General features: G+C 38.4%; 1 protein-coding gene across 1 annotated transcript in view; it reads left to right on the top strand.

Moving 5' to 3' along the window:
• SATB2 (SATB homeobox 2) overlaps window positions 1-24,083 on the top strand; it is a 199,157-nt gene that overhangs the window by 123,631 nt on the left and 51,443 nt on the right. Inside the window, exon 8 of the mRNA XM_081577716.1 lies at window positions 19,733-19,945. Within this exon, the coding sequence (XP_081433842.1) occupies window positions 19,733-19,945 (213 nt within the window). The remainder of the gene's footprint in view (window positions 1-19,732; window positions 19,946-24,083) is intronic.

The raw sequence follows: 24,083 nt of genomic DNA, 5'->3' as shown, positions 1-24,083 counted from the left end.
AGGTCACATTTTGAAAACCACTAATCTAGCTCTAGGTTTTAGAAAAGGCAGAGGAACCAGAGATCAAATTGCCAATATCTGCTGGATCATCGAAAAAGCAAGAGAGTTCCAGAAAAACATCTATTTCTGCTTTATTGACTGTGCCAAAGCCTTTGACTGTGTGGATCACAATAAACTGTGGAAAATTCTGAAAGAGATGGGAATACCAGACCATCTGACCTGTCTCTTGAGAAACCTGTATGCAGGTCAGGAAGCAACAGTTAGAACTGGACATGGAACAACAGACTGGTTCCAAATAGGAAAAGGAGTACGTCAAGGCTGTATATTGTCACCCTGCTTATTTAACTTCTATGCAGAGTACATCATGAGAAACGCTGGGCTGGAAGAAACACAAGCTGGAATCAAGATTGCCGGGAGAAATATCAATAACCTCAGATATGCGGATGATACCACCCTTATGGCAGAAAGTGAAGAAGAACTAAAGAGCCTCTTGATGAAGGTGAAAGAGGAGAGTGAAAAGGTTGGCTTAAAGCTCAACGTTCAGAAAACTAAGATCATGGCATCTGGTCCCATCACTTCATGGGAAATAGATGGGGAAATAGTGGAAACAGTGTCAGACTTTATTTTTTTGGGCTCTAGAATCACTGCTGATGGTGACTGCAGCCATGAAATTAAAAGACGCTTACTCCTTGGAAGGAAGGTTATGGCCAACCTAGATAGCATATTTAAAAGCAGAGACATTACTTTGCCAACAAAAGTCCGTCTAGTCAAGGCTATGGTTTTTCCAGTGGTCATGTATGGATGTGAGAGTTGGACGGTGAAGAAGGCTGAGCGCCGAAGAATTGATGCTTTTGAACTGTGGTGTTGGAGAAGACTCTTGAGAGTCCCTTGGACTGCAAGAAGATCCAATCAATCCATCCTAAAAGAGATCAATCCTGGGTATTCATTGGAAGGTCTGATGTTGAAGCTGAAACTCCAATACTTTGGCCACCTCATGCAAGGGGTTGACTCATTGGAAAAGACCCTGATGCTGGGTAGAATTGGGGGCAGGAGGAGAAGGGGATGACAGAGGATGAGATGGTTGCATGACATCACCGACTCGATGGACGTGGGTTTGGGTGGACTCCGGGAGTTGGTGATGGACAGAGAGGCCTGGCGTGCTGCAATTCATGGGGTCGCAAAGAGTTGGACACGACTGAGTGACTGAACTGAACTGAACTGAAATCTAGCTCTTAGGCCATTGTCCCTTTGGTGTCTATAGGAGTTTGGTTCCAGGACCCTCACAAATACCAAAACCCACAGATGCTCAAGTCCCTTATGTAAAATGGTGCAGTACAGTTGGTCTGCCCTATCTGTGGATTTTGCATCCACAGACACAGAGGATCAATTGTATGAGTGTGCAAAAAGTAAAAGTGCCTAATCTTAAGGAGCTAACAATCTGGTAGTGAAAAGTAAAATGTACTCAGATAACTAAAATAAAATGTGAAGTCAGGAGAATAATGTAAGATAGTGTGAGCAGTGACTACAGTGGGTGTATGTGAGGAGTTGGGGTTAGGCATACTTACAGTAGAGTAAGTAAGTGAGTAAGCAAGTGAGTCTTTAAGAGGACAGTGGGTTTAAGTTAGCCACCCGACTAAATGCAAGACAGGAAACCAAGCTCTCTGCAGATGCAAAGATCAAAAAAATTGTGAGTGAACACATATGTGAACAACTGACTTGAGTATGAAGGTTTCTGGATAGTTAGACCTTGAAGGATGAATAAAATTTATTGGGCAAACATCGAGAAGAAGGGCATTTTAGGTTAAAACACACACACACACAAGAAAAGGGTTGAGTCAGAAAAAGTCAGGACCAGCTGATAGTTGATAGCAAAGCTAGATAATATAACTTAAAGGTAGAAGAACAGATCCAAAAAGATCTTAGGTTCATGCTAAGAACTTTGAACTGTGTTTTAATGAGCAGTGGAAACCATTGAAGGTTTTATGTAGGGATGTTCTTTCATCGAATGATCAGAATTGGATCTTAGGAATACTTTTTTCCCTATAATGATATCAAAAGGGTAGGAATTTTACTTAGGAGGCTGCCTTACATGTGCAGCTGAAATGCATAGAAGTTTTAAACAAGACTGGTGGCAATGGAGTAGAGGGTACTGTCAAAAAGCATTGTGAGAGTAAAGTTGACAGAAATTGCAACTACCTGGAGTAGAGATAACTCTAGGGTTTGAGCCTCGTGACTACCAATGAAGCATAATTATTTAGAGAATTAAGGAGGGCATTGAAAGAGATGGTTGGAGTAAGCTTAAAGTGATTATTTGGGGCTATTTTGACTTTGGGCTATTTGACTTTGAAGTGCTAGTAGACTCCTTAAGTGAAGATGTACAGCAGTCATTGAAAATAAGAGTTTAGTGCTAAGGATAGTTGTTAGGGTTAGAGAAGGAGATTAGAAATTTATTCACAAAACCTGGAATTTAAAAAGACAGCAGAGGGAGGGGAGAAGCCACTAGCACTACTAACACTAAGGAAAAGAGACCACGAAATGCCAGGAGAGGTGGGGGCAGGTGAAGGTAGAAGAAAAGAGAGATGCTGATAAAGTATAGAGGATTTGGGCTGAGAATCTTCCATGGGGGGGAAAACTAAGAAGTCTAGGGAGGGGAAGTTTGAAACCATGCCATGAGATTTGGTGTTTGGTTGGGAGAAATCCTTGGCAAGCTTTAGAGTATAATTTCATTAGAGTGGTGAGGGCAGGAGCCAGAATTTAGGAGTTAAGGAGTGATTAACTGTCAAGGATACAGAAGCCGTGGCTGCAAATTACTCTTTCCAAAATTTGGTGTTGAAAGGGAGACCAGAAATGGATTGACAGTTCTGAAAGTGAGAGGGAGTCACTTTGAGACAGAAGAATTAGCTTGGTCCTCAGCTGAAGTCAAACAGCATGAACGAGTGATGGAACCAACCATTGTGGTTTGGTAACAGTCTTCAGCCACCGTGAAACTGCAGGAGTAGGATCAGGGAAGAAAAGCAGTGGGCTTGCTTGAGATTTGGTGCTGACAGATTAGGTATGGCAGGAGACCAAGAGGGGTGAAATCTCTTGCTCCCTTGACTCTTAGCTAACGTATACATTTTGTTATTGACAGAGCCTGTTGCATCATTTGAAAATGAGTTCAGAGGTTCACAGAGGGCTACACGTGTTCCAGACATCACTAAACCATTATTCTCTTGTGACTCAAAGTACTAGGGTAGCATATGTGTGTCCACAGTTATCTGGGTTGAGCCCATAGGAGTGCTTATCTTCTTGAGCAAGTCTGGTTCATACTGTTATAAAACACAAAATAGAAGGATGTGTCTTTAAGCCTGTATTTTGCAGTTCTGTGTGTGTGTGTACTCTTTCATCTATCATCCATGTGCATGAATAGGCATTTCAAGGCTAGTCAACATTTTATTGCTGGTTATTTATATAGCTCCTTTGGATAAGGATAAGGTTGAGAGCATGGTTGTATTGCTTTGGATTTTAGAATCAATTATGCAGTGTACATTTTATCTAAGTAGCATGAAGCATGAGAGAATACTCCCAATGAGGCTAGACCAAGGCAGGCCGTGTTGGTGTGAAGAAATGCTCTGCCAAAGCCCTTGGCCCTTGGAGTCCTGTCTTCTCCTGCACAATCCTTTTTGTCTGTTTTTTGGAATTAATGATTTTTCTTTGGCATTGCCATCTTTCAAGTGCCAAGTTATAAAAGGTCTAATTGAAGCACAGAACACATTTTATTATTTTCCTCCTGCCATTAAATTTGTAAGATGGCTACACCCAGAAAGAAACATTCACTTTCAATCAACATGAGCTTGAGTTCATGGGCCAGCCTTGAGGATATCAAGTGGAAACTGCATAGGAATGTATGAGTATTTCATTTTAAATTTCTGCTTTTAATTTGGGAAAGCTTTTCATCCCTCTGGGATCATAACCTGTTGTGTATAAAGCCCAACCTAATCAAGGTAGATGGTATTGACAGAATGACATAGTTTGAACTTAAGCTGGAGGTCAACAGGCAGATTGTTTCTGTTGTATATGCTGTAGTCACTACAGCAAAGGTTGGACAGCTGGATTTCACCAGCAACATTGTTAAATGGAAGATATGGTCTACTGTGCCCCATGAAACCAACCATGGATTTTCCAAATGATAGGCTCTCTTGAGTGGAATCAGAAATATGTTAGTGATAAAATAACTTGTTAACAAATAAAAATTAACTTTGTAGATAATAACATAAATGAGTTGTTAATCTGTGGACAGTAACGAATCTCAGCTTTTTTTTCCCTCAAAGCAAACAGAATCAGAACCATTTATTTTTGATGGACACCTAAGACGAGTTCTAGTCTTGTACTCAGTTGCTTTGCTGATATGTAGTGTATGCTTGGGCTTCTTCAGTGGCTCAGTGGGTAAAAAATCCACTTGCAGTGCAGCAGATGCAGGAGACGTGGGTCTGATCCCTGGAGCATCTTCTCAGTTTACTGACTATTTTTCATAAATAGTTCATGATATCTGTTATTCACTTATTATCAAATTCAGTAAAAAGCATTTTGATTTGTCACACTATAGTTTGTGTTCCTGGATTTGTTGTTGATGATTGGACCAAGAATAAATCTAGTGATTAATTTCTCTGTTTTGTATGTGTGTATGTGTACACGTAGAACAAAAATCACATGCACAATATTCACAAATGAAGTTAGAATTGTTAAAAAAAAAAAAGCTTAGTTTTTCATGTTTAAGACTTCCAGATGAAAAACTGAAATTCATAATAAATAGCATTTGAAAAAGCAGTTCTTCAAGGAAAAACTTAATTATTTTGTATGTCTGATCCATTGCCGCTATATCATTTGTTGATGTAAAATAACAAAATTAAGGGGAAAGGAACTGTATTTCCAAGAACTTGCTTTTTAATACATTTTAATTCTTATCAGCGTGTCTTTTAAAAACAGAAAATACATTTGTTTGATAAAATGATCTCCTACCCATACTTCTTGACAAGGTCCTGACTTCTGTCAGAGTCAGAGATCAACAACCTTTTACCATTCTGATTTTATTTATTATTATTTCTTACACTTCTCTGTTAGTTTGTTAATACTGTCTAAACTAAGAATATAAATTAAGTCGCATGTTCTGGGCAAGGGAAACAGCACATTTGAGATCATGCAGTACCAGGATATTGAATCTTCAGCGTGAGCATGAGACTAATATAATTCCAGATACAGGGAGTGGCAGTGTGTTGCATCGTGTCTGTGCCGTAAGCATGATTTGTTGTTGTTGTTCAGCTGCTGAGTTGTGTCTGACTCTTTGCTACCCCTTGGACTATAGCCCACCAGGCTTCTCTGTCCATGAGGTTTCCCAGGCAATAATACTGAAGTGGGTTACCATTTCCTCTTTCAGGGGATCTTCCCCATCCAGGGATCAAACCCACATCTCCTGCATTACAGGCAGATTCTTTACTACTGAGCCACCAGAGAAGCTCCATCTGCATGGTAGAAGCCTATTTTTGACATTCTGACCTTATATAAAATATACTCTGAGCATATCACTTTATTTTTTGCTAGTCTTCTGAAAGAAAAAGTTAGCCCTACTTCTGGAGACTTTTATGACAAATGAGACCCTATGAGAATAGTAGGAGAAAAGTGATATTTTCTGACCTGGTCATTAATATTCTGGCAATCCTATGACACATTACTGAGCATTTCTGTTACCTATGGTCACAAAGTGCTATGATACACCAGAGGAGGCTGAGGCAGATAACAAGCCTGCTCTGGTTTCCATCCTTCACTCCTCCAGCACCGCCTCCCACCCTCCGGCCTCATGATTTACTTCTAAATCATGGTGTCTGCTGGTTGGCTCTTCATTCAAAGGACTTTCCTCAGACTACTGGATTTTCCTTTGCTTGCACTGACAGAGAGCTGGAAGCACTTAATAGGTGTCTGATAGGCGCAGGAGGATGAAAGCCCAGCTCCTTGCCTCCTGTCGCAGGGACAGTGCTGACCTGTGACTTTCACTCCAGAGGTCTCTGCAGACTGGGCTGAGGCTTTGCTTGCATTTCTTCCCTTCTCTGTCCTGCTTCTCCCACCCCCTCACAAGTTTTCCTCGGAAGCACTTCCTAAATAAATCACTTGTGTAGGAATCTTTATCTCAGGACGTGCTTTTTATCTCAGATTACAGATCAAGGTCATTGCTAGTCTAATTGACATTTGGTTATGCCATAGGATAGTAGTTTGAGTAAAACATATCTTCATGTTTATACCTACTACCTTCAGAAATCTAAGGCAAGACGTTATTATGGAAATAGTGTAGAGGTTTTTATGGTACCACTTTGTTTTAAAAATATTATCAGTGTTGTTTATAAATCATGAGCAAGATGTTATTAGGGCAATAGTATAGAACTGTATAGATTTTTTTTACTGTACTACTTTCTTTTGAAAATATTATAACTACTGTGATTTTTAACTGAGTCCCCTGAATTCAATGGGCTGGTATGGCTATTAGCCAGATTTAAGTATGGATGTTGAATGTGGGGGGATTGATTAGAGGGAGGGGAGAGAAAGAGAAGGAATGAGACAGAAACAGACATTGGATATGAGGCCCTATGAGATCTTTCAGCCTTGACATAAAAACCATCCTTACTGAGTCTCAAAGATGCATTATGTGATTTACGTGAGTTTCAGAGTAGCTTTGCTTCTCTGTCCTGCCCTATCTCCAGTGCTCTGTCAATGATGGAAATGGGTCTGTTAGACTGACAGTTTTGAGACATAAGAGGACCTCTGTAGGGTTTTATTTTTACTTTTTGCATACTCATTTTCCCTTGCTTCTATCCCAAATTTATTTTAGCGTTGGCACACTTAGCAACCCTATGGACATGAAATAAGTTGCCTGGCTATTTACTGTGTTTACCTCTTTGCATTTTGACAGTTTGGTTACGAATACTAACCTATAGCATTTTTTTGTCCCTTGTCACTTTATGGACTTAAGAAAATCAGTAAGAGATTTTGAAGATATGAAAAGGTTTGTGACTATTTTACAAGACTTAATATTACCCAGGAATGGTTGTGGGATGTCCACTGACCTATAATAAGAATGGTTTCATGAAATATGCACAATGAATCTTCCTTAATAGATAAACTATTCTCTAATTTATTTAAAATCCAATGACCTACATATTCATGTGTTCAGAAATCCCCCATTTACTAGCATTGTCTCTCCTTTGAGACCTTCCATTTGAGCAAATCTGTTAAATGAAGTAGAGAGGAAGCTTTGATCCAAACTAGGCTAAATCCATTGGAACAAATGCCCTGCCGCATGTGAATGGGAGAATTAGAATGCCAGCAAAGGGAAATGAAGGGTTATTCTCTGTCCCTCTCTGCACCTCTATCCCCTTACCTTGAAGGTGGGGTTCAGGAAACAGCCATACACATGGAATTGGCAATAAAAAGTTTGTATTGTTTGAACAAGAATTTTGCCACACTCACTTTTGATGAAGTGTGGTTATTTTTCTTTTTTCTCTAGCAGATTATATGCCATAACTGGAAAAGTTCAGACTCATTTTGTGTCTAGGTAGCTCTTCTGAGTCAGTTCTTAGAAACATGTTTTCATTAGAAGTCTATATGTATTTTGCAAAATATGTTAATCTTCTATAAAAGAAACACTTCTAATTTGGTATCTTTAGTTTGTGAAAAAGTCACAGAGTTACACAATTTGCAACATTATATCACAGGTCTTTTTTGAGAAAGCTTTTATTTGATATAGAAGAGAATTTTTAAAATCCTTTGTGAACTCATTTGGTTGATCGATCCTTAATTTGCGTACTTTTATTTTTTTATGAGACTTTGCAAAGAAAATATCTGTTGTTTATTTATTGAAGCCATATCATTTGAAGAAACTTAAGTTCAGGGTCATAAATACAATTTATGAAGTCACTCAGCAACCAGAGAATGTTTTCAACAGATTGGAAAATTAAATTGAGTGATGTATCAGAAAAATTGGCAGTAAGGTCAACAGCTAGAAATGTAAATGTCTTTGTGTGAAATGACATGGACTTTGCTTTTATGCTTTTATTGGCACTGTGTTTATAGTATATTCCCACCCACATTATTAAGGTTAAAAATTGAAGTGGCACAATTAGGAAGAGATGTGTAGCAACAAAATGAAAATTCTAACAACCAAAATATTTGGAAGTCTGAGGTTTAGTATGTTACCTGTTAGTTTTTTTCTGAGGGTGGGGAGAAATTTCTATAACTTCTTGTGTGGTTTATACTTATTGTTAGCCCAAGGTAGGCATGATTTAGTTACACATACCATTTGTATGTATAGAAGACTTGACCTCCAAGATATTTAGAACTCTTTTTCAGCATTCAGTAAGATATAGGCACTCAGCAATACAGCAATAGAATACAGTGTAAATCCAGAGGTCTTGGCTCCATGGTCCAGTGAGCTGGTTATAAAATGACTAGGGAACCTGTGAGAAAAAGGAAGTCCAGCCACCGAAAGATGGGCTGTAAATATGAAATGCCACAGATCAGGCATGAACATGTTATTGAGTTTTGAAGCAAATAATATGCCCTCTTTTGATTTCAACATTAAATTAATAAAGTAGGGAAAGAGGGTCCTGCAAGCTTCATAAAATAGGTACTCTTTCATTTCAGAATCACTGGCTTGAATTCATAGATTTAAAGATTATAATAATATTAATATCTCCCAAGACAGCAGTGTCTCAAAGTTATTCAATGACTTAACGGTGGCTCTCAAAATAGTGGTCTCAATTTAGTCCCTCCTTACATATAAAGACTATCGTTAATTAGCACCTTTTAGGCAATTTTGGGCAAAAAGCATAGGGGAGAAGCTGGCTTTGTTTGTGCTCTGGGTAAAGAGAAGTTTGACTCAGTATACCAGCATATTCCCACTCTTAAATCTAATTGAAACAGAACATTTCATGTAAAAGAAAATATAAAGGCTCCTTTTATCCCCCTCCTTCACAAAACTTATACCAAAGAATCAGAGGATACAGATATAATAGTACAGTGTTCTATTACTTTCATCCCTGATCAGTGTGAAAAATCCTTAAAAAGTAGTTACTGAACTGTTACAAAGTGAAAGAAAGTGAACATCGCTCAGTTGTGTCTGACTCTCTGGGACCCCATGGACTATACAGTCCATGGAATTCTGCAGGCCAGAATACTGGAGTAGGTAGTTGTTCCCTTCTCCAGGGGATCTTCCAAACCCAGGGATTGAACCCAGATCTCCCGCACTGCAGGCGGACTCTTTACCATCTGAGTTACAGAGAATTCAAGGGGAACTCCTTGACAGTCCAGTGGTTAGGACTGCACGCTCATTGCCAAGGGCAAGGGTTCAATCCCTGGTTGGGGAACTAAGATCCCATAAGCTATGGGTGTGGCCTAAATAAATAAAATTCAGGGCTTTTTATTTTTACTAAAAGAAAAAAAAAAACCTGGTTTTGATGATAGTTTTATAATGTCACTATTCTCTAACAAGGAGGGGTTGACTCATTTTGCACAGATGTGGAGTCTCTAACCTGAAATGAGATATTTCACTTCTAGTGAGTGTGTCTCAGTAGAGACTGGCACTTTTAGAGGGAAAGTCCAGTTTTATTAGTTAACTAGTTTCTCCAAATCCTGGATGGTGTTTAAAGTAGGATTTTTATAGAAGAAATACAAGGCAACACTAGCTTTAGGTTCCATTATTTATATGCTTTTCACCTTTGCTTATTCAAAGTAATTAAAAAAATATATGAGGTGTTCCTTCATGGCCATTGATGGAAATGATGACCATTTGGCCTGAGGTTAAGTGCATGTTTGTTCAAATAAAGTAAATTCAGTTTGAAGGCCAAAAATTCTGTGAGAAAAATACAACTAAATCAATTTGAAGTCAATTGGAAATTGACAAGGTTGTTTAAATTCTATCTGCAAGTTTTGTGCCTAAAATTATTCCTGTAGACAGCAGTATTTACTTGCAAACTTCTCTGATCACCACACTCAGTAAGAAATAATTTTTACATTATAAGCTAGTATGTCTAAGTCACACACACTTAGACATTTGTGCACACATGTATGTGTGTCTGTTTTAAGTTCCACCTTATTTCCAACTATATCTGTATATTTCTTCATGAAAGAAAAAGAAAAAAACCTTCATGAAACAATAGAGTATGAAGCACTGTGGTAATTTCTAGTCTATTTAACTACATTTTGTTATAAATAAACTACCTATAATGTGCTAAATTAATTTTATCAGCCACTAATAATTATGACCCATGTTTCAACAATGGGTTTAAATGGGTTTAATCAGCAGATTAAAGCTGATTTTAAAAGTTACTTGGGGAAAGAAAGTGGTTTTACTGTTTTGAAATATGAATAAATATTAGTTCAGTGCTATTCTGAAACGTCCATATGGTCATTTCCCTTTATATAATTTATCAACTTTTTCTCCACACTCTCCTCTATTCCAAATAATTTTAATTATTCTACTTCCTAAAATTTCTTTATTTATTTTAATTAATATTTTTATATTTTCTGTCTTTATAGGAAGACATCTATAAGTGGAGGGCCTTGAATATGTGAAGTTGCAAGTTGAAAATAAGAAATGTACTTTGAAAAAAAAGAAATGTACTTTGATATTAGTTCTGTATTTAACCATTCATTTAACAAGGATTTATTAAGCATTCAGACACTACGCTAGGGTTATAATGAGGGCTAACATTTATTGAACATTTAACATGTATTCAGTACAGTTATAAGCTCTCTAGAGAACCCTATGAGGGAAGTGCAATTATTATCTCAATTTTGCTGGTGAGGAAACTGTGCCATAGGGAGATTAATTAATCTTTGTCCACTTGAAACCCAATTTTGAACTCAGAAATTTTAACTTCAGAACTCATCCTCATAATCACTTTATTCTCAATCATTTCTGTTACCATTGACCAGATGATGAAAGACACAAACCCTCCCTCAAGGAGATACAGGAATAAGCAGACTTTTAAAATTGGTAATCCCACTGTGGTATAATACATCCTGTGATATGTTCCATGTACTGTATGAGAACAGATGTTTTTAACCCTGTAGGTGATCAAAGCTAAGGCAGAAAATATTCAGCAAGGAAAAAAAATAATGTTTTATAATTATTTCAGGATGGAGTCAACTCATATGTTTATAGACTGCTTTTCTACTTATATCTGAATGCATTTGATACATTTGAGATATAAATATGCAATAAATGTATGTTTTTGTTTTTGAAAGTACTATTTTTGCCAATGTTTTGACAAAGTAGCCAAAGCTAGTAAATTTTTTGGGAAGTTTGCCAACAGTTGTTTCACAGAATACTCATGGAAACTAGGAATAACAAGGGCCCAGCACTTTGTGAATGCAGTAGTCATGGTGCCAGGTACTTGAGGTGTTAGTAGAAACCATGCATGTGCCCAGAGCTGAGAACACCACTGGCAAATGTTTCCAAAAGGAACCTGTTCAGTTCTGTATTTGCTTTGCTTTTTGGTGCTAATGTGTTTAGAAAATTTTTACTTAGATTGTGCACAGCCCCCATTTCAGTTCCTAAGACTTCCTAGAGACAAAGGTGGAAGGGATGAGGAAGGAAATATGATGGGACCATTTATTTAGTTGCTTCTATCACTGCATAGATGAGGTAGGTAGAAAGTAGTCAAGTTGTCAGGAATCTGGTTCTGGCTAAGTTCCTCCATGGTACATGCTCAAGTGTGGTTTGAACAAGGGGGTTACAGTTAAGAAAACACAGACCTTTGGTTTCAAGAATGTTCTGTTGCAGGCAATGTTGTGTTGCCTGCTTACTATATTCTGATGTGGCAGGTGGCACAAGTGAAGTTTTAATGCATATGCAAGAAAGAAAGCTGTCTGTGAGGGGACTGTTTCATTTAATAAATTGTAGATTTGGGGTACATGGAATATTTGTTCTAACGTGGGGTTTGTAAGGCCCTAAATTTCAGTATTTATTATCTTATTTGTTTTCAATAGGTTGAAAGAGAAGATGTTGAGTGACTGTTGTGAGTTAGGCTTTTAAGATGGTCCATCAGGCTAGCTGGGGCTTCCCTGGTGGCTCAGATGGTAAAGCATCTGCCTGCAATGCAGGAGACCTGGGTTCGATCCCTGGGATGGGAAGATCCCCTGGAGAAGGAAATGGCAACCCACTCCAGTATTCTTGCCTGGAAAATTCCATGGATGGAGGAGCCTGGTAGGCTACAGTCCATAGGATCTCAAAGAGTTGAACATGACTGAGCAACTTCACTATTAGGCTAGCTGCTGACTGTTTAGCAAATATGGGACTCCCACTTCCAGAAAACTGAAAAAAATATGGTGCTCTCTTAGAGCCCTATGTTTTTGTATATCCCCAACTAACCACTAAGCACAAAATATATAGATTTTACTCCCAAGGAATTGACTATATGATAGGAGAAAGAGGTTTTATAGTTACACAATGTAGAAGATGATAAGTGTCGTAAATATAAGATAGAACTGGTGCCATCTCCCTTCAGAGGAGGGAGAAAGTATTGCCAACTGCAGCATATATACATATACAGATATATGCACAGTCTTTTAGTGCATTGCAGAATACATCTCTACAGCATGAACATTTGTCTGCAAATGTTACTTTTGTATATGCATTTATATTTGCAGAGTACATTGATTCCCTTTAAATGCTCAATTCTATCCACCCCCATCATATAAAAGTGCTATATGCATAGGCTGTCTTTGCTAATAAAGAAATATTATAATAAAAGAGAGGTTTTTATTAAACTAATGCAATAACGACATTTTCTTTGAGGATTTAACACATCATTTTTAATAATAAAAATCAAATTGTCATTGTTGTGCCCTGTATACCTTTTATTCAAATCACACTAAATACTCTGCCTTCATGTCTAAGCAGTGCTCTAGGGGGTGATGGGGGAGGTGAGTAGTTTTTAGCATAACGCAAATGAATTTCCGCAATCAGCTTTGTAGTGGGGTTGTAGATTATGAATATGGGAGCCAGGGAAACCTGTTTATATTTGTGAGCCAAGGGGAGAATGCCTCTCAGGAGTGTCTGGAAGGAAATAAGACTGGAGATTAGGAAAGAACCAATTCTGTTAGGTCAGCTTTTAGTGGATAGGATGTCAATACTCTGTTCAGCCAAGTAACTGAGTTCACAGCTTCAACTAACTGTATATTAACCACTGAATTTGAAGCATTCATTTTGTATGATTAGGCTAAGAATTTGGTATCACCTGGTTTTCAAAAGAGTATACTAGTTCTTGGCTCATGTCAGCTGAAATCAGACATTTCAGAATTGTATTAGTTAAGACTAACTGATAAGCATGCAAAAGGGGTGGTTAAATGTGAAGAGTACCTTCTGAGGGAACTGTGTGATAGACAGGTCATGCTGGGTGGCAGGATATGTGTTTAGCCCCTATGGGTCCCAAGACCTCTTCCACCTCTGACTTTCTCCAACTTTAATCTGTAATATGGGGCGGGGGGTGTGCCTTTTAACCTTGTTCATTGGTTATGGGATCATTTGTTTAGGTTGAAACCTAACATTTTCAAACTATAATATACTGTGCATATGATATGATATCTGTGTTACATGATATATGAGTATTCTGGGGGTTGAATTACTTCAAAAGTTTATGTTATAACAAATATGTGAACAGAAATGTAGCTTACAGAAATGAAAATAGTCTCTGGCTAGTTTGAGGCTTTTTCCAAAGAGAAGCACTAGGGTTTGGCTGGGCCAGTTTTTTCAGCACACACCTGGTGTATATCACTTTAAAAAATAAATTATGCCTCATTAAATTACAATTAAATGGAATCATGATCATTTGTTTTTCTGGAAGGAAGATGTTTTGCATATTGAAAGCCTAATTTGTTGCAGGTGACAAAAAGGCTGAACAGATTATCTAATATCACTTCATTTGGGGGGTAATGTTTGCTGGTTAGTTTGTGTATACTCCAATAGTTCAGAATTCTTTTAATGTGGACTGTATTATTTTTACTTCAGAAAGTCTTCTACTGCTTTACCCATTTTTGTACTGTGTTTTTTAAGCTTTTAAGGAAACAGAAACTTCTTTTGACATTCTGGATTAGTCATGCTCTTTCTTTTGTTCAAATGTGCTAATACTGTCCAATCCCTCACTTAGTCTCCCTCTTTGCCTAGCCTCACCACTATCTCTATTGCTGCCTGTTAATATTATGTACATTTCAAATCCCAGCCAAGTTAAGTACTGCTTCTTCCAAAACGTTTTCCCTGAGTCCTGCAGTTGGCAATACGTTCACCCTCTTTTGAACTGAAATGGTACTAGTTCTATCTGAAATTTATGACACTCATCATCTTTTACATTGTGCTCTATAAACCACCATATAGTAAACTCCTTGGCAGCAGAATCTATGTCTTGGGAATCCTCCCATTCCCTTATGAGCTTTGTACCAAGTTGTAAATGAGAAATGAATTAATAGACTGATCTGTCATTCCTTGGCAATATGTTTATTGAATTTGAGGGTTCTCTAGGTAATCAATGGGAGATATAGCCTAATTGTTGAGAATTAATAATGTCTGAGAGGTATGAAAAAGAGGTATCTCTTAAAATCTAGTCAGTGATGACCTTTGGTGTCCTCTCCTGGAGTGGCTGGGAGGTCTGATGGGCTCAGGCTCAGATTTCCTAAAATCTGGCCCAGGCTTGGGTTCTCTTCTTGCTCTTAAAGGATTAAAGGATTAAAGGCCCATCAAAGGTGGTTTCTCACCTGTCCCAGATGAAGTTTCAAGGGCTAGTGCAGAACCTTGGAAGTAAATTTTACAGAGCCAGTCATAGTAATGTTTCCCAAATATTTCTGAGCATGTATTTTGCACAGTAGCAATTTGGAGCCAACTATATAAATTGTTGAAGAAATATGAAAGTCATAATATGTAAATAAGAAGATGCTTCAATAGAAATGGCAGATTCAGAAACTCCAAGGTCATTTAATTTGTCACAAATAAGTATTATTAAAATACTAGAAATCATAAGCATATCGATTTTTCTGTTTAAAAAATTAGCCCCAGTTCTTTTTTTTTTTTTTTTTTTTTTGGTCACATTGCATGGCTTGCAGGATTTTAGTTCCCTAACCAGGGCTCAATCCTGTGCTCACCACAGTGACAGCACAGAATCCTAACCACTGGATGACCAAGGAATTCCTAGCCCCAACTCTTTGTTTTGTCTTTAGAGATAACCTGTATTAGCAATGAAGCTAGATGGCATTATATTATCTCTTATTTGTGCTTTGTATTATTTTGCTTTTATTGAATTTTCTGCCAACCTCATGTATTGTTTGCTGGTGCTGGAAGTACTATGGAGCCCACAAAACTCTCCATTAAAGGATGAGGGAGAAGGCCAGTGAGAGGCACTCCCTTCTTTTGTCAGTGACCTGTAACCCAAGAGCTCTGGTAGACGGTGCCTTTCTCCCCTGTGCAGAGGCTTGTTCTACTCCTTTTCAGTCAACACGTTTCTTGGTCTTACACAACCTCAGCTAACACCACGGAGAGGATTGTTTATAATCTCTCCCTTGAGAAGGCTCTGTTGCCTATGATGAGGAAAATACTTAACGACCACTTTACTCAATACTTGCAATATGTTTTAATAAGATTACTGATATGAAATTTTAATAAGCAATATCCTGGTTGATTTATTAATTTCCCTCAGTTTTCACATTCTCAATATGCATGATCTTTCTATTCATAAAAGTATATTTTTATTTTCAGTGCCCAGGTGCCACGCCATGTTCTCTATAGCTCAGGCTGCATAATGGAAATGTCCAAGTGACACCTTCTCCCTGGCCAGTTGATAATTAAAATGCCAGGCAACTGAGTGGCAAGGGCTTTAGAAATATTTATGTAGGATAAATTATTAATTTATGTTCTATTCAAGACAGTTTCAATATGATAAACATTTACTTATCTTGATAATTAGATGGGGTGATTTGTGATATATTTAAGTCATGCCATACATTTTCTTCTGATTTTTTTTCCCCATGATGGTTTTAAACTAACTAAATAAAACATGCTTTACATTCATATGCCTGCAGACTTTTGGCAATATTTTTAAAAATCCCTGTTGAAATAGTTAAAAGCACATAACCGAAACGAAGAAGGTTCAACAAAACAACTAAAACTCTTCTTGTGCCCACCAGTTAGCCACTTGTTATTGAAAATGTCTGAGGTAAAAGGAATCTGCTTTGGGACCAGGGCTACACAGATGAGACTTGAAGTAAATAATTTAGAACAGTGTTCTCATTCTCTGGGGCAATTCATGGAGGCGGCACTGGCCACCTTGTTGGTTTGAGACTTTATCTTCAATTAAGCGAATGAGACAGAGGCAACAGTATATCCACCAACCCCTGAAAATACAAATATTGTGTCTCATTCACTTCGGAAATGATCCTGATGAGCAGTCATTTACAAGGATGCTTTGTCTTGATTTTTCTTAGAGATGAATTCATTTCCCTGTATGGTTGTCCAACATGTAAAAAATGCAGGGGTAGGAACTCCACAATTTCCATGTGGGGAAAAAAAGGTGAACCACACTGAACAAAAAGTAAATAAAAGAACTCTGCCCTTCAGAGTGATTTTGTTTTTTATTGATTAGGAATAAACAGACTTACAGTTTTGAACCTGGTCCATGAGAACAATATTTTTTTTGTTGTTTCAGTATTTTACACACAAGATCTTTGCCATAATGTCCTCCACAATTTGTGAAAATAATTTCACAGAAGAAGTTTACAAGCTTTTCCAAATTTGGTAGTCTGACATTTAGTAAAATGCTAAAGTTACTTATTTTTTTGGGGGAGGGGAGGTCAGAGAATAAAGAGTTTTAATTTTTCATCTCATTATTTATACTATTATTTATCTTTTAAAAAAAACTTTTTATTTTGCATTGGTATATAGCTGATTAACAATGTTGTGATAGTTTCAGGTGAACAACAAAGGGACTCAGCCATACAGATACATGTATCCATGAGAGAGAGAGAAAGAGAGAAGGGGAGTAGGTGCCAGCTTGTCCTTCAGGTGCAGAGTTCATCATTAAAGAAAGCTCAGAAAATACCAATCTTAGTATCTTGTTAGTATTAGAAATTGGTATTGGTTGTATTTTATACTTTAATTTTTTATTTTATTAAAGTATAATTGATTTACAATGTGTTAGTTTGTGATATACAGCAAAATGATTCATATATACCTACATATTTTCTGTTTTATATTCTTTTTCATCGTGGCTTATTACAAGATACTGTGCTATACAGTAGGACCTTGTTGTTTGTCTATTTGATATATAGCAGTTTGCATCTGCTAATCTCAAACACCTAATTTAGCCCTCCCTTGCCCTTTCCCCTTTGGTAACCATAAATCTGTTTTCTATATCTGTGAGTCTGTTTCTGTTTTGTAAATAAGTTCATTTGTATCATATTTTAAATTCTACATATAAGTGATATAATATGACATTTGTCTTTCTTTGTTGGACTTACCTCACTTAGTAGGATAATCTCTAGGTCCATCTATGTTGCTGCAAATGGCATTATTCCATTCTTTTCCTTGACTGAATAGTATTCCACTGTGCATATAGAAAATTAGTGTTGAAAATTCTTATCCCTCTTGCTTCTGCATATATTAATTTGGAGATTTTTGTCTTAGAAGCAAAATCATTATTAATATTTCAGGTTGCTTAGTCCAAGTGGAAAGTAGGATAACTTAAGGCAGAATTGACGTTTAATTTCAGAAAGATAATTAATACCTAGATTGTATAACATTTTCTGGAAGACAGGTGTCTCACTTGTTCCTTCTTTCTGAAAACATGACAAGAAATCAGGATTTTCTTAGAATCATTTCACCAGTAGCGTAGTTTTATATACCTGCTCTACCTTGGCCTTTCCTTGGGCATGTATGCATGCAGACACACACTTGTTAACATTTTTTTCTAGCTTCATTATATGGCACATTATAGTCCCATTTATAAAGACTTTTCTAATCAAAGTAATGACAACCAAATTGGCAGAGCTATCAGATGGCATACCTTTTGTAAGTTTCTTATAGTAAAATTGTCTTACATGGTGTTTTGAGTGGTGATTACCTCCTGGAGTGCTGATAACTATGTGATGCATATTCCTGTGACATTTGGTTCACTATCTTATATTACTTTCTAAAAAAAATTTGCCTACCTTATCCTGAGGATTTTTGACCAACTAGAGGTAGTAGTGTGTTTCTTTTATATCCAATGCCTTTTGGCCTATTGGCCAAATATGGCCTATTTAGCCATAGATTACAAATCTATGGTATAGTATTTCTTTGCATTAATATTCCCCTAAGTGAAATATCTTTGGCATCTACTTTTTAGAATTTGGGGTTATCCCCATCTCTTGTAAGACTCAGAAGTTAACATCTTAGCTTTTTCTGAGGTATCATCCTAGGGCCTGATCTCATACTGCCCTGAGAGGGGATGTTAGCTGGGAATGCCTTTATGTGATAATCTAACAAGTATGCAGAATGGAGGGGCTTCCCAGGTGACTCAGTGGTGAAGAATCCACCTGCCAATGCAGGAGACCCAAATTCAATCCCTAGGTCAGGAAGATTCCCTGGAGAAGGAAATGGCAACTCCAGTGTTCTTGCCTGGGAAATCCCATGATCAGAGGATCCTGGTGGGCTACAGGCCATGGGTTTGCAAAGAGACAGACACAACTGAGCAACTGAGCACACACGCACATGCAGGATGGAAAGGGATCAGCTTTTGCCCCAAGTACTGTGATGTCCCAACTCGGTTCTCTAGCCTTTTTCTTGAGTCCATACTACTTTTCTTTCGACTTGTCAGCATTTTTCTTCTCTTTGTGAGTTCTCTGTGAGCAGAGCACACAAATTTCCTATGTAAAGCATTCTATTTGGATGGGTCTCACAGTCAGAAAGTATCTGAGCCTGTCATGGTGTTCTCCGAGGTGTGCTGTGGCCCTTCACCAGATTGCAGCTGCACTTCTGTCGCTTCAGTGGTGGAATTAGAGTGTCCCCGTGAGGGCATCTCATAAAAAGGTTTGGGTGCCCTCTGGTACATATGCAAGGAAAGCTATTAAGTATGTGGATTGGGAAGCTGATAGAGGGTTAAAACAAGTTAGAGCCATTTGCTTTGTGTCTTTTTTTTTTTTCTTTCCCCACAAGTAACATCTATATTGAAAACAGTGGCCGGTCACACAGAAATTCAGCCAAACTTTTTTTTTTTTTAAGTCGATGTAAATCTCCCATGCTGTTTAAATGTCGGAACTAAATTTACCAAACTTGGCAGATTTGTAAAGCTGAGCAGGACTGCCAAGTGTTCCCAGTTTCAAGCAGAGAGAGTTCTAACAGTTCCTGAAATACTTGTAGGAGGCACCTGGTGGTAATTGCAGTTTCACAATTCTTCCCAAGCGCCTACCTTGCTAGCTGGCATCTCTGTACACTGCTGATTATTACAGTGATGATAAAGTGTCAGAATAGAATGGCCCAAAATAACGCAGAGCCCCCAGGAGCCAAGCACATTCCCTCCAAATCTTCTCGCTGGAGAACTGTCAGGAATTAGACTGAGGTTCTTGACATCACAGCCAGCTGGTTACACCAGAGGGGAAGGGCGTGGGGGTGGGGTGCGCCAGACGGAAACCACACCACATACCTGCAGATGTAACGTGGCCTACTTTTTTTTTCCCATTTAATCAGGGGTTGTTGTCTGAGATTCTGCGGAAGGAAGAAGACCCTCGGACAGCATCTCAGTCTCTTTTAGTAAACCTGAGAGCCATGCAGAATTTCCTCAATCTGCCTGAAGTGGAGCGGGACCGTATATACCAGGATGAGAGAGAGCGGAGCATGAACCCCAATGTGAGCATGGTCTCGTCAGCCTCCAGCAGTCCTAGCTCTTCCCGAACCCCTCAGGTGAGATATTCGCTCCACTGACTTTTCACTCTTTGCCTTGGAGACATCTTGCCTTCACTGATACTCGGTTTTCCCTCAAAAACTAAGAGATGTAATTCTAGGATTTCTTAATCCGCTGAACATGTGGGTTAGAGGATGTGAACCTCTGACCCTATACTAGTGGTTATCCTTTACTGTATCATCCATGCCATTTCTCTCCCTTTAAAAAAGTCCCATTCTTCCATATGTGGTGGGGGTGGATGGAAGGATAACCGTTAGATGTCTACATACAGCTGTTTGGTTATCAAAGAAGGGACTAGGGGATTAGTGTTGAAGCTGAGTTTGCATAGGAACCACACTACTTTTCCTCCAATTGTGTATTTATTTGGATGGAGATAGGGTAGTTGGGGGCTGAGGACAGCTAGAGTAGTCCAAGTTCTGCTTGATGCAACCTGAAAGAGATGAAATCAGTGAGGAACCTGTGTGTGATGGAAGCATGCATATGCTGTGGCTAGATCAGAATGACTGGGAGCTCATTCAGTGATTCTGTAGAAAATAGTGGGAAGGTAGACCTTCATGTTTTCTTTCCTGTAATGATTCCCACAGGACCCTGGCTCAGCTTTCCATCCTTCCTTTCTCCACACTTTAAAAGCATTCTGTTCTCAGGTCCTTCTGCAAATGCATACATCTATTAATAGTAATGTGTGCTTTAAAGATTTTAACTGAAGTGTCAAGTTCTCAAGTCAGCCAAGAGTCATTTCCAATTCAGATCTGAGCACACTCCTTCTTAGCCCACTCCCTACTTCCCTTCTAGGGCTTCCCTGGTGGCTCAGATGGTAAAGAATCCACCCACAATGTGGGAGTCCTGGGTTTGATCCCTGGGTTGGGGAGATCCCCTGAGAAGGGCATGGCAACCCACTCCAGTATTCTTGCCTGGAGAATCCCCATGGACAGAGGAGCCTGACGGGCTACAGTCCATGGGGTGGCAAAGAGTAGGACATGACTGAGATACTAAGCACAGCACAGCCACTTCCCTTGGGCTTCTCAGGTAGATAAGTGGCAAAGAATCTGCCTGCCAGTGCAGGAGACACAAGAGACTCGTGTTCAGTCCCTCGGTCGGATAGATCCCCTTGAAGAGGAAATGGCAACCCACTCCAGTGTTCTTGCTTGGGAAAGCCCATGGACAGAGAAGCCTGGTGGGCTACAATCCTGGGGTCACAGTCAGACACGACTTAGCAACTAAGCACGTACACACACAGTGCTTCCCATAAACTTTTACTAATCGGTGGATTTATAGTAAAGTCATCTTGTTTACTGTTGCTGGCATGGTTGCAAGTTCCTTCTTGAGTTATAGATTTCAAACCAAATATTTAACAGTTGTACATTTGTACAAATCAGAAAATTGGGTATGCTGAAAATGTGATTTTTTTGGGGGGGGGGTTAGATACATGTAGTTTTTGGGTTTAGGAGTTTGTTTTCTGGCAAGGTGTAAGGAACTGATTAAGCCGAATTTTATTCTAATAGAAATATTTGAGCTTTTTCAAGTACATTCGTTTTTTTTCACACATCTTAACTCTCTTTATATTTTTACACTCTGCAATAGATTTTTAATTGAAGATCATTTTCTATCATGAACTGCCAAATTGTGATACTTAGACCTTAGTGAATTATGAATTTTAGTTACTGTTAAACCAAAACTAAGACGCTTGACTGCTTACTTTGGACCAGCGTAGCCAAGTTTTTTTTACTTTTTATTTTTTTAAATTTTGAGGCATACATGTTGAGCTATTGAGTTGGGCGAGTTGTTAATTTGCACTAATATTTACTTCTATTAAATTCACCAACATTTTTGCCACTTTTGAAGCCCATTAAGCTATTACAGAAGAATCCAGGCGTGCTTCATGGCCGTTTAACTGGGCAACTTTTCTCAGAAAGTCACTCCTTCTTGTTAGAAAATCACACATGTCTGTGTGTTTTGTTTTCCACTCCTTCATAATATTTTTCTAACAAGATTATATCTTAGGCATCTTTTCAAAGACCTGGTAGCTTTCAGAGCCAGACCAACTTACAAGGCTACATAGTTAAGGCCAATATTTTGTTTTTGAGCAGAAGAAAATCCCATCGAGAAAATTCCTAGATAAAGGTGTCCTTTAGAGACAAGTTTAACAGGGAAATTGATCATTTAATTTCACAGTTTGGAGATTTTTGAAAATAAATGTTAAATATTTTTCTCAAAATATATTTGAGGATATGGTCATGGCACTGACATTTTTACATTGTCTAGAACATTCTTCTTTTTCTGCTGGTTAAGCATTGAGAGAATTATTAAAGAGTTTAAAACGTTTCATGATTACCTACTTAATCAAAATTCTTTATAGAACTGTCTCAGTGGTGTAGATACAGATTACTGTAAGGCTTTCATTGTGCAAACAAATGTCAGAGAGGTGCCACTGGTTCAGCCTTTGAGCTGGAGCCAGCATTCCAGGGCACACACACAAGGTCTTGCATAGGTCCATGGAGATTATTTTCCAGACCCAATGGCACTTTCAGTTCAGTTCAGTTCGGTTCAGTCGCTCAGTCGTGTCTGGCTCTTTGCGACCCAATGAATCACAGCACGCCAGGCCTCCCTGTCCATCACCAACTCCCAGAGTTTACCCAAACTCATGTCCATCGAGTTGGTGATGCCATCCAACCATCTCATCCTCTGTCGTCCTCTTCTCCTCCTGCCCCCAATCCTTCCCAGCATCAGGGTCTTTTCCAATAGCACTTTATTACTGGTTTAAAACAACTTGAAGAAATTTCAAATTCAACCCCTACAGTCTCTTCTCATAAACCTTCAACTGGCCAGTATTCTTCAATGCATTTAATGATAACAAAGCAACAAAGAAGGATAAGAATGATCATTTATTGAGCACTTATTTTGTCATGTATTGTGAATATTTTTCATGGATTTGGGTCCTCACCATTTTGCATTGTTGTTCCCATTTTACAGATAAGGAAACTGAGGTTTAGGTAGGTTAAATACCTCATGTAAGGTAATATAAATGATTGGTAGAGTTAGGATTTCAGTTCTGATTATTCTGATTCCAAGGTCTGAGTCCCTACGCATATATTTCTGTGCTTTACTTTAGCTCTCAGTGTTCCAGAAAACATTTGATCAGTTAGTTAACATGATGTTAAGTCAGTGAGGCTAATAAAAACATGCACTGAGAAAGGCAGAAATGATATGCTAAAACATGCACTCTGGATTAACTAGAAGTTTTAAGAAGAAAAAGGAGTCTCCTTGAAAAAGATGCAAGAGGATTAGAGTGTTATGGGAAGACATCAAACTCCAGGGCAAGAAGAAAAGTGTAAAAACATCACCAGTATAAACTGGAGGTTTTGGAGGCAGAATAGCACAGTGGTCCATGAGCTTGTGCTTTGGAGCCTGAGAGACTTGAGTTCAGATCATGGTTATTTCACTTACTGCTGCATATCCTTCCAGCAAATTATCTTCTTTTATTTTCAGTTGTCTTCATCTCTAAAGTGAAAATAATAATGTTTAACTCATTGTGTTCTTAAAAAGAATAAAATGTGATGACAAGAGTAAAACACTTTCTGGAATGCCTGGCACATAAAAAGTATGTGTATAAGTTATTATTACATTTCAATAATTAGACAACAATATGAAACAGGAAGGTCACAGGAGAATGGCAGAAGTCACTGAGTGCTTTTGGAACCAAAGCTTTCTTTTAAAGTTAGGATGTGACCCTGGCTTCAAGACATCATTGAGAATGATCCCATGGTGTCCACACTGTATGCCATGTCTCTCTAAACCCTGCATACCCTGCAGTCCAGTCGGGGAACAGCTCAGGACTTCCACAGAGGGAAATTAGTGGTTTAGGGCTGTAGGGTGGGTGGAGACAAAAAGAAAAAATCTCACTTTAGACCAAATCAGCTGGCAGTGCGCAGGAATCTGAGGGTGGGGGCAGACTTTTTCCTTTGTCTGGTGGCCCTGAGTTCTGAGAAGGCTACCCAGCCCCCTCTCCTTACACACCATAGTTTTCTGGATCAAGTAGGTTCAAACATTTTAGGGTTATCCTAACTCCAAGAAGTACAGACACCTTTTATATTGTCCTTCATTTGTCTCTGAAGCTGATGGGAAATCATTCAATTAAAA

This window comes from Giraffa tippelskirchi, chromosome 3 (assembly GCF_054371585.1).
Source record: "Giraffa tippelskirchi isolate mGirTip1 chromosome 3, T2T-mGirTip1v1.2.pri, whole genome shotgun sequence".
In the NCBI taxonomy this organism is placed as follows: domain Eukaryota; kingdom Metazoa; phylum Chordata; class Mammalia; order Artiodactyla; family Giraffidae; genus Giraffa; species Giraffa tippelskirchi.
Note: the sequence above shows the minus strand (reverse complement) of the source record. Positions and strands in the feature narration are given on the sequence as shown.